The 11,082-nt window shown below is 46.1% G+C and overlaps 1 protein-coding gene across 1 annotated transcript in view; it reads left to right on the top strand.

Moving 5' to 3' along the window:
• LOC105549492 (zinc finger protein 69-like) overlaps positions 1 to 11,082 on the top strand; it is a 40,875-nt gene that overhangs the window by 2,900 nt on the left and 26,893 nt on the right. The window contains 3 exon segments of the mRNA XM_011994068.1: positions 2,567 to 2,602; positions 2,757 to 2,872; positions 3,079 to 3,101. Coding sequence (XP_011849458.1) covers positions 2,567 to 2,602; positions 2,757 to 2,872; positions 3,079 to 3,101 — 175 coding nt within the window.

Here is an 11,082-nt window from a genome sequence, read left to right as displayed (position 1 = left end):
TTCTCTAAGAAGAGTCATACTGCATTTTTCTTTTTCTGACTGGTCTTTTGCAGTTAGCATAGTATCATGAAGTTTCATGCCTGTTGTAGTATGGGACAGAATGTCATTTTATAAGAATAAATAATATCCCATTGTGTATATATATAAATTTTCATTATCCATTCATCCACTGATTGGCATTTAGGTTGATCTACCTGTTGGCTGTTGTGAACAATGGATTTCAATTTATTTTATTTTTTATAGAGATCGGATCTCGCTCTGTTGCCTAGGCTGGTCTCAGACTCCTGGGCTCAATTGATCTTCCTGCCTCAGCCTCCTAAAAGTGTTGGGGTTACAGGCATCAGCCACTGTACCCAGCTGTTAATGATTTTCAAATATTTCTTTGAGATCCTACTTTCAATTCTTTTGAACTGAAAATATAATTCAACCCAAAAGTGGGTTGCTGGAACATTTGGTAATTTTGTTTTTAATTTTTGAGGTACCGCCATACTGATTTTCATAGCTAAGCCATTTTACAATCCTTTGGACAGTGTACATAGGTTCCGGTTTGCCAGCATCCTCATCAAAGCTTTCCATTTGGCGCGTTTGATGTGTTTTTTATAGTTGAATTATGGAAGTTCTTTATACTTGCTGAATATTAAGACCATACCAAATATATGACTTACCATTATTTTCTCCAAATTGATGAGTTTTCTTTTCCCTTGTTGACAGTGTGTTCCCCTACCCAAAAGTTCTTAATTTTCATAAATCACATTGCCTTTTTGTTAAGACTGCCCCCCACAGAGTTTTCACCTCTAAACCTTGTCCCCATTCAGCCTTCAGCACTTCATCAATCACAATTTATGTTGTCCTACCCCAGTACTATTTCCCACATGGTTTTGGTCATGGTTTCTGTTTCAGTTAGTTATGACTCTCTTAATCAGTTGGGTCGGTGAGATCCCATGCAAAATTCAGCTTTTGTTTGTTTTTGCATTTGCCTGTGCTGTTTGAATCAGAATCAAATCCACTTTCCAGATACTATCAAAGGTTAAACTTTGTGAATAAACATTTTCAAGGATATGTAGTCTCAAGACTGCTATTGTGAGCTTTTTTTCTGCACATGAATTAGTAGGACTCTGTTACGAAAGATGCTACACACCCACTGTGCAAAGAGACATTAGGGGTACCCAGGAGGCACATCTTTCTCTCCGGATTCACCAAAAAGATACATTTTCCTATTCTTTTTTTTAAGATGGAGTCTCACTCTGTTGTCCAGGCTGGAGTGCAGTGGCTCGATCTTGGCTCACTGCATCCTCTGCCTCCTGGGTTCAAGTGATTCTTATGCCTCAGCCTCCCTGAGTAGCTGGGATTACAGGCGCCTGCCACCACACCCGGCTAATTTTTGTATTTTTAGTAGAGATGGGGTTTTGCCATGTTGGCCAGCCTGGTTTTGAACTCCTGACCTCAGGTGATCTGCCCGCCTTGGGCTCCCAAAGTGCTGGGATTACAGGCGTGAGCCACCATGCCTGGCCATAAATTTGTTATTTTGGAATAATTTTAGATATATAGAAAAGTTGTAAAGATAATATACAAAGTTCCCATATACCCGTCACCCATTTTCTTCTAATGTGAGCATCTTACATAACCATGGTCCATTAAAACTAAGAAATTATCATTTATATATTACTATTAATGAAACTCCAGATTTTCAACAGTGTTTCCACTAATATCCTTTTTCTTTTCCAGGACCCAATCCAGTATACCCCCACTGTATTTAGTCCTCATGTCTCCTTGATCTGTTCTGTGACAATTTCTCAGTCATTCCTTGTTTTTTAAAAATCACTTTGACAGTTTTAAGAGTGCTGGTCAGGTATCCATAGAATGTTCCTCATTTTGGAATTTTTCTCATGATTAGACTGGAGTTAGGTGTTTTGCGGGAGAATGCCACAAAGGCGAAGTGTCCAGGCTCATCACTAGATACAGCTGGTGACAGTAACCTTGATCACTTGCTTAAAGCAGTGTTTTCAGGTTTCTCCACTTTAAAGTTGCTATTTTTTCCCCTTTCCATACTCTGTTCTTTGGAAGTGAGTCACTAAGTCCAGTACAGGTTCAAGGGAGGAGGGCCAATTCAGCTCCATAGTTTTGGATGCTGGGAAGTCTAAGATCAAGGCGTGCTGGACGCGGTGGCTCACGCCTGTAATCCCAACACTTTGGGAGGCCAAGATGGGCAGATCACGAGATCAGGAGTTTGAGACCAGCCTGAGCAACATGGTGAAACCCCGTCTCTACTAAAAATATAAAAATTAGCTGGGCATGGTGGCGCACGCCTGCAATCCCAGCTACTCAGGAGGGTGAGACAGGAGAACTGCTTGAACTCAGGAGGCAGAAGTTGCAGTGAGCCGAGATTGTGCCACTGCACTCCAGCCTAGGTGACAGAGTGAGACCCCATCTCAGAAAAAAAAAGAGATCAAGGCACTGGCAGGTTCCATATCCAGAGGGTCCGTTCCTCATGAACTCCATCCTCTTGCTGTGTCCTCACGTGGCAGAAGGCTACATTTTCCTATTTTGCTGTTGCTTTACCCCATAGTTCCACTCTGGCATCAAAATTGCTGTTTGAGAGGAAGTGAGTGTAGACAGGAGAGTAAGAGGTCTGATGACAGAGGCAGGGAATACATGTTTGGAGTCCACAGCATCATGAGAATTTCTTAGGAATAGAGTCTAGGATCCCAGTGCTGTCAATCTCACCCGTCCTCCTCTGCACCTGTGGGATGTTTCAGGATTCAGGATGTGGCTGTGAACTTCTCCCAGGAGGAGTGGGCTTTGCTGGATCCTTCCCAGAAGAATCTCTACAGAGATGCGATGCAGGAAACTTTCAGGAAATTCATCTCTGTAGGTAGGGGTGACAATATTACCTCCCTCAGTGAATTAAGGAACACGTGTTTCTAGCTCATTAGTGCTATTCGGGGATTTGGAATATGGATAGGCAATCCTTCGATGAACAAATCAGGCATGGCTGCAGTGTCCCATAAACATGGAAGCTAATGATTTTTAAATAATCGTATACTAATTCAGGACTATTTTTCTGGGTCTATATTTTAGGGAATAAATGGAAAGACCAGAATATTGAAGGTCAGCACAAACATCCCAGGAGGACTCTAAGGTAATTTACACTCACAAGACAAAGAAATGTCTCTGAAGAAAATCTCAGATTGTCAGAAATTGTTAAAAAGAAGCCAACAAAAGAAATAAGCTCAGCATAAAATGTATTTATTCTTAGAAAATTTTCTCTAAAAACGTATTTCAGTTGACATAGAGGTTTAATGTTCATAAGATAGTTTACTTGGAAATAGTATTAAGAAAGCTCGGGCTGGGCATGGTGCCTCACGCCTGTAATCCCAGCACTTTGGGAGGCCAAGGTGGGCGGATCACCTGAGGTCAGGAGTTCAAGACCGGTCTGACCAACATGGAGAAATCCTGTTGCTAGTAAAAATACAAAATTAGCCAGGCATGGTGGCACATGCCTGTAATCCCAACTACTCGGGAGGTTGAGGCAGGAGAATCGCTTGAGCCCAGGAGGCGGAGGTTGCAGTGAGCCAAGATTGCGCCACCATGGCACTCCAGCCTGGGCAACAAGAGGAAAACTCCATCTCAAAAAAAAAAAAAAAAATGAAACCTCATGTAAATATTCTTTTTTTGATGATAGATATAGACAGGCCATCTTGTAGAATGTGTGATCCATTCATGTTTAAACAATTCAGACAGGGCAGAAAGCCTACACTTTGCAGAATAATGTTAAAAATGCAGCTGGATATGGTGGCTCATGCCTGTAATCCCAGCACTTTGGGAGACCAAGGCAAGAGGACCACTTGAGGTGAAGAGCCCAAGATCAACCTGGGAAACACAGCAAGACTCTACCTTTACCACAAATAAAAAATTAGCTGGGTATGGTGGCACACAGCTGTAGTCCAGCTTTCTGGGGAGCCTGAGGTGGGAGGATCACTTGAGCCCAGGAGGTGAAGGCTGCAGTGTGTTATGATCACACCACTGCACTCCAGCCTGGGTAACAGAGCGACACTTTGTACGAAAAAACCAAAAACATTAAAAATGCAAATGTAATACTTATTAACAAATATTAAATCACTTATAAACAGACCCTTAATTATGTGCTTGGCATTTTGCACAGAAATTTTATGGGAGAGAGCCTCTTTGAGAGTACAGAAGGTAGCCAGTGTGGAGAAACTTTCACCCAGGTTCCAGAAGACATGCTGAACAAGAAAACTGTTTCTGGAGTAAAATCATGTGAAAGCGGTACGTGTGGAGAAGTCTTCATGGGACATTCATCCCTTAACAGGCACATCAAAGCCGACACTGGACACCAACCATGTAAGTGTCAGAAATTTGGAGAGAAGCCATATAAGCATGAACAACGTGGGAAAGCCTTGAGCGATAGCCACTGCTTTCAAACACATGAAAGGCCTCACGCTAGAGAGAAACCTTTTGATTGTAAGGAATGTGGAAAATCTTTCATTTCTCCTGCAAACATTCGAAGACATATGGTAATGCACAGCGGAGATGGACCTTCTAAATGTACGTTTTGTGGGAAAGCCTTGGATTGTCTCAGTTGATACCTTATCCATGAAAGGACTCACACTGGAGAGAAACCATATGAATGTAAACAATGTGGTAAAGCCTTCAGTTGGCACAGTTCTGTTCGAATCCATGAAGGAACTCACACTGGGGAGAAGCCATGTGAATGCAAGGAGTGTGGGAAATCATTCAGTTTTTCCAGTTCTTTTCGCAGACATGAAAGGACATACACAGGAGAGAAGCTGCCTCAGAAATCATCTGACCATGTGTCCTGGTTTGCCAACGAGAATCCTTGATAGTACCTGTTGTCCCAACATAATTTTTCATAGCACCTCATCTTCTTGCCATGGTTATCCATGTCTGAACAATGAATATGTATGAGTACTTTCACACATAAGCAAAATTAGGTTTATTAAATGAAGTTTCCAGGAATGTTTAAATTTCAACACCTGATTTGCCTTATCACAAGTTATGGCTGTGCTAATTTCTCCAGGCAGTATTCATGGAATATTGAATTTATCGTTTTAAGGTGTGGAGCAATGAAGATGCCCAAGAGGCCGGGTTCACACCTGTAATCCCAACACTTTGGGAGGCTGAGGCTGGAGGATCACTTAAGTTCAGCAGTTTGAGATCAACCTGAACAACTGAATGAGACCCCATCTCTACCAAAAATAAAAAACTAGCCAGGCATGGTGGCACACACCTGTAGTCCCACCTACTTAGGAGGCTGAGGTGGGAGGATTTCTTGAACCTGGAAGGTTGAGGCTGCAGTGAGCAGTGATCACACCACTGCACTCCAGCTTGGATGACAGAGTGAGACCCCATCTCAAAAAAAGATGCCTAAAACATATATATATATATATTTTTTTGAGACGGAGTCTCACTGTGTCCCAGGCTGGAGTGCAGTGGCATGATCTTGGCTCACTACAACCTCTGCCCCCCGGTTCAAGCAATTCTCCTGCCTCAGCCTTTCAAGTAGCTGGGATTACAGGCGCGTGCCACCATTCCTGGCTAATTTTTGTATTTTTAGTAGAGACAGGGTTTCACCATGTTGGCCAGGCTGGTCTTGAACTCCTGACCCCATGATCTGCCGGCCTTAGCCTCTCAAAGTGTTGGGATTACAAGCATGAGCCACCGCACCCGGCCTGCCCAAGTCATAATTTCTATTACAGAATTTCTCATTTACAGCTTCTCCTGAGACCATCTTTCATTTCAGTTAACCCTGCTCCTTGGGGGTTATATGTGAGATAAAATGCCATGCTATATCATGTTCCCTGGTTCAGTCCTACACAGCGTGTCCTGAAAAATGGGTCTTCAGTCACTGTCAGTGCACCAGGGATAGATATACATAGTACTGAGAGCCTCTAAATCTTTAATAAGTTCTGGCTTGGTTAGCTCTCTTACAAGGAAAACCTTGCAGCAGTCCATAGCAATGTGAGGAAGCCTTGGCCATGCCTCATCCCATTTCCCGCACCCTGAAAGACATCTGCCTCTCTCTCCTGGTGCAGTCATGCCTCTTGCCTGGTCTGGGCTCCCCTCCTGCTCTGAGGCAAGCGTCTCTCTCCATTGAACACTGAGTCTGAAATGCCCTGCATACACTTGTGATCCCGTGCAGAAGGAAGGAGCAGGGACAGCTCCTTGAATGAGGAAGCTAACAGTGCCTCTTCTAACAGTGAGGAGCAAGTCGCCTTGAAATGCAAATATCCGATAACCAGGGCGCAAGGAAGGCGCTCGCTTAGAGAGGCTGCTCGCTTAGAGACGCTGTGGCCGGAACAAGTCAGACAAGATCTGCAGGACCCGGTTACCCAGGGCTTTTGCTGTCACTCAGGACGGAGGAGGCGGGGCCTGGCGCCCCATCCAATCAGGGGTGCTGGGGCGGGGCCCTGTCAGCAGTCCATCCGGGGAAGGGGGAGGGGACAGTCGCCCTTCGTCCTTTCCTTTGGTGCTGTACCGGCTGCGGTGAGGAACTCGGCGCTCTTGCTCCGAGAGGGGCCAGGTTCCTCCACCAGAGCTTCTGTCGCTCTGTAACCTGCACTGTGACCTACACTAGTCGCGGGAGCCACGCAGAGGACGCCGGAACACCCTGGAAGCCGAGAAATGGTGTGTGTGAGGGGGCTGCCTCCGGGCGACTGGGAGAGGGGCTGGAATCGGCCAGAACGGGCTGAGGCGGGACCCGGGCCTCCACGCCGCGACTCCGGGGTCTGGGACACGAGTCCCCTCGGCCGCAGGGTGAGGCTGGGCCGGCAGCCGGGACCCCGGGCGTCCTGCCCCGTCCCTGCACGGCAACTGCTGCCCTGCCCCGGAGCCCAATCTGGGCAGCTCCGCGCCCTCAGCTCCGCGTCTCCCCACATTATGCGGGGGCCACGGGAGGGATATGGGGGGATCCCGTCTCGGGTATGGGGTTTGTTAGAAACAAGTGCCCGGTGCCACAAAGAAAACCAGCATCTAAGCAGAAAATTCCTCAGCAAGGCACATTTGTTTGTACATAAGTGTGCAGCTTGGGCCAGTCACGGATGATCGCAAGAGCACACCGAGCGGGGTAGGACAGGGGTTTTTATCCTTAACGCAGTTCCTGGGACTTCTGTGCCCTTTCCTCATTGGCTAGGGTTGGACTTCACAATCTAAGCTAACTTGATTGGCTAAGGTTTAAAATTAAATAGGGTCTGGCCGGGCGCGGTGGGTCACGCCTGTAACCCCAACACTTTGGGAGGACGAGGCAGGCGGCTCACGAGGTCAGGAGATCGAGACCATCCTGGCTAACACGGTGAAACCCCGTCTCTACTAAAAAAAATACAAAAAAAACTAGCCGGGTGAGGTGGCGGGCGCCTGTAGTCCCAGTTACTCGGGAGGCTGAGGCAGGAGAATGGCGTAAACCCGGGAGGCGGAGCTTGCAGTGAGCCGAGATCCGGTCACTGCACTCCAGCCTGGGCGACAGAGCGAGACTCCGTCTCAAAAACAAAACAAACAAACAAAAAAAAACAAAACTCAAAACAAACAAAAAAAGAACTATAATTATCTTGAAAGCACATACTGTTATGGGTATTGGGACATCGGGACATTCTGTTGTGGGACTGTAAGGATACTTGCAGGCATCTTCAGGCTGTTTCCTTCATGGGAAACATTTGATGATCATGGGTTGTGACTGGCAAGGAGTGTTTCTTGTTAGTCTCAAGATGGAGCTGAACTTAAATTGGTGTTATTCTGGCTTCCCTAGGCACCTGCTTCCCTAACACTTATATAGGCAAAAGGCAAATAAATACAACAGGATTACGTTTTCCATAGAAGGCTGATGTATGAGATACAACAGTTTAATTATTATTTTTGAAACAATGTCTTGTTTTGTGGCCCAGGCTGGAGCAGTGGTGCGATCATGGCTTACTGCAGCCTTGACCTCCCCAGCTCAAGCACCTCCGCCTCCCGAAGGACCTGAGACTATAGTTGCCCACTACCACACCTGGCTAATTTTTTATTTTTTTCCGGATGTGGGGTCTCGATACGTTGCTCAGGCTGGTCTCTAGCTCCTAGCCTCTAACAGTCTTCCTTCTTTGGCCTTCAAAATTGCTGGGATTACAGGCGTGAGCCACTGCACCTGGCTAACAACCTAATTCATTATGGTTTGCTTTTTTCTCCCAAAGCTTGTTTTCTTTCTAGCTGGTTTTTATTTCCTTTTCAATTTAAAAGAGTGAATTGAACATTCCAGCTGAAGACAATGTGACAGGCATGAAATCTTTGTGTGAGGAAGTAAAGAGGGAAGTTAGTTTACTCTAGAGATCAGTAGTGAAGAGGGGCCTGGCGGGATGGCTCACACCCCCAGCACTCTGGGAGGCCAAGGCAGGTGAATGGCTTGATGTCAGGAGTTCAAGACCAGCGTGGGCAACATAGTGAGACCCCCCATCTCAATTATGAAAAATCATATTAAATTAAAAAAAAAAATAGTGACGAGGGAAAGGGCCTTTCCTGTTTTCCTTCAGTCCTTTACAACATTTTACAAAACAGTATAGGTAAGAAAGAAGGCGAATCTGTAATCAGGGAAAAGAGAGTTCCAGCTGGCTATGTGAAAGCTGTATATCACGTAACTCAACTCCATGATCACATTGCTTCAAGATAATTTAGAGATCTACCAGATTAAATTTTTGAATTGTGTTTTTTTTTTTTGTTTTTCGATTTTTTTTTTTTTTGGACACAGGGTCTCAATCTGTCACCCAGACTGGAGTGCAGTGGTACAGTCTTGGCCTACCACAGCCTCCGCCTCCTGGGTTAAAGTAATTCTTCTGCCTCAGCCTCCCAAGTAGCTGGGATTACAGGTGCGTACCACCACACTTGGCTAATTTTTTTTATTATTAATAAAGGCGGGGTTTCGCCATGTTGGCCAGGCTGGTCTCAAACTCCTGGCCTCAAGTGAGCCGTCTACCTCGGCCTTCCAAAGTGTTGGGATTACAGGAGTGAGCCACCACACCTGGCCTGACTTACTTGTTCGTACAGCCTATATAGGTAGAAGATTTCTAGTCATGTAATCACAGGTTAATTGTTGGATTGTACCTGCTTAAGCATAAATTTCATTTCCCTATAAATTAGTAATTTTCAAGAGTTTTATTTAAATTTGATTTTAGTGTCCTTAGGTAGGACCTTAGGATACTACACACAGTTTGGTCTCATTGCTTCTTATTTAAATTTTTTCACACTTTCCAGGGCAAGTGGTTTCCCCTTACCATTTCCAGATGTATGGGATGCAGGGCCTCAAATCCTCCACCCTCATACAACAGCCTAACTCTTCAAGGGCTTGCAGTGAAATCTGTTTCTGGACATTTCATATGACAGGAAAGCAGAGAATCACCACTAGACATTTTCCCAAGAAAACCTTTCTGCCTCTCCTCCTCTTATCTTTCCTAGACACAGACACCTTACCAACCTTATCAGGATGTCTTCGGGATGAGGTTCCTTTCTGGAAACTTTACAGGGTGATGTGTCTTCAGTACACCCTCGTATCCTTTTTTTTTTTTTGAATCGGAGTCTCGCTCTGTCTCCCAGGCTGGAGTGCAATGGCGCTATCTCAGCTAACTGCGAGCTCCACTTTGCGGGTTCATGCCATTCTCCTGCCTCAGCCTCTCGAGTAGCTGGGACTACAGGCGCCTGCCACCACACCGGATAATGTTTTGTATTTTTAGTAGAGATGGGGTTTCACCGTGTTAGCAAGGATGTTCTCGATCTCCTGACCTCGTGATCCGCCCGCCTCGGCCTCCCAAAGTGCTGGGATTACAGGCATGAGCCACCGTGCCCAGACCTGCAACCTCCTATCTTTTCCAGGTTTTGGGTTTTAGAACGGCCTGGGGATGACTCAAAATCCCCACGACTGCCCTGTCTCCTGGAGGGTCTAGTGGCCATCAGTGCCTAGGGGAGTGGGGCCTCCTGAGGGAGCCCCTGAATGACTAATGGTGGAGGAGATGCCTGGTATACTCTTCATCTAAATAACCAATTCTTGGGGTGCTCAGCTTCTCTCTCCCAACTCCAGTTTCCATTAATTGGAGACACATGGCCATCAGCCAGTTGGATGTTGCTATTGAGGAAAAGGAGAAATGATCCTGTCTTCTGGATTGTCTCAACTGTGAAGAGAGAAATATCCCAAAAGACAAGGAAAGGCCACTCCAACGGGGTGCCGCAATAGCCTGCAAAGCAGAATATACAAGGGGGTACACAGGGGACAGAATGCAGTGTTGGTGGGAAACAGTCATTGAGCACTTCTCTTTTCCTCTCACGTGAAATGTTCAGAGAATCACCACCAGACACTTTCCTGTCAAAATATGCATGCTTCTCCTTTCCTCTGTTGTGGAAACACATTTTATCAGATTGTCTTTTGGTTGAGGCTCCCCTTTGGAAACTTCAAAGGGTATTGTGTCTTCAGTGCACTCTCCTATGTTTTCTTGGTCCTGGGTGGCAGAATTGGGGTGACCTAATATGCCCACAGCTGTTCTGTCTCTTGGAGGGCCTCGTATCAGCCCCTGGGTCTCTCCTCCCAGGGGACAGAGTAAGGTAGGAGAATGGGGACTCCCAAGAGAGCAGCTGAATGCCTTCTGGTGCAGGGAGACTCCTGGTATACTCTGCATCTAGAGAGCCAAGCCCTGGAGATGCTCAGCTTTTCTTTCCTAACCCCAGTTTTCATAAGCTGGAGACACACGGTTGGTCAGCCAGTTGGATGGTGCTATTGAGGGAAAGGAGAGATGATTCCTGTCCTCTGGATTGTGTCAACTGTGAAGGGAAACAAAACCCCAAAACACAAGGAAAGCCCACCCCAGCAGGGTGGACCAGTAGCCTGCAAATCAGAATATGGAAGCGGGTACACAGCGGGGTATAGTGCGGTGTTGGTGGAAAGTAGTCATTGAGCGCTTCGGTGAGGAGGATGGGGTGGAGAGATGTCTCTTGTGACAGGGTGACCTGTGCTGACACATGAGTCAGACATCACTGTGTTCCAGCCAGCACTGCCCCTCTGTGGGCTTGTCTCTTGTAAAGAATTGTTCATAC

Source organism: Mandrillus leucophaeus, unplaced genomic scaffold (assembly GCF_000951045.1).
Source record: "Mandrillus leucophaeus isolate KB7577 unplaced genomic scaffold, Mleu.le_1.0 Scaffold440, whole genome shotgun sequence".
NCBI lineage: Eukaryota > Metazoa > Chordata > Mammalia > Primates > Cercopithecidae > Mandrillus > Mandrillus leucophaeus.
Note: the sequence above shows the minus strand (reverse complement) of the source record. Positions and strands in the feature narration are given on the sequence as shown.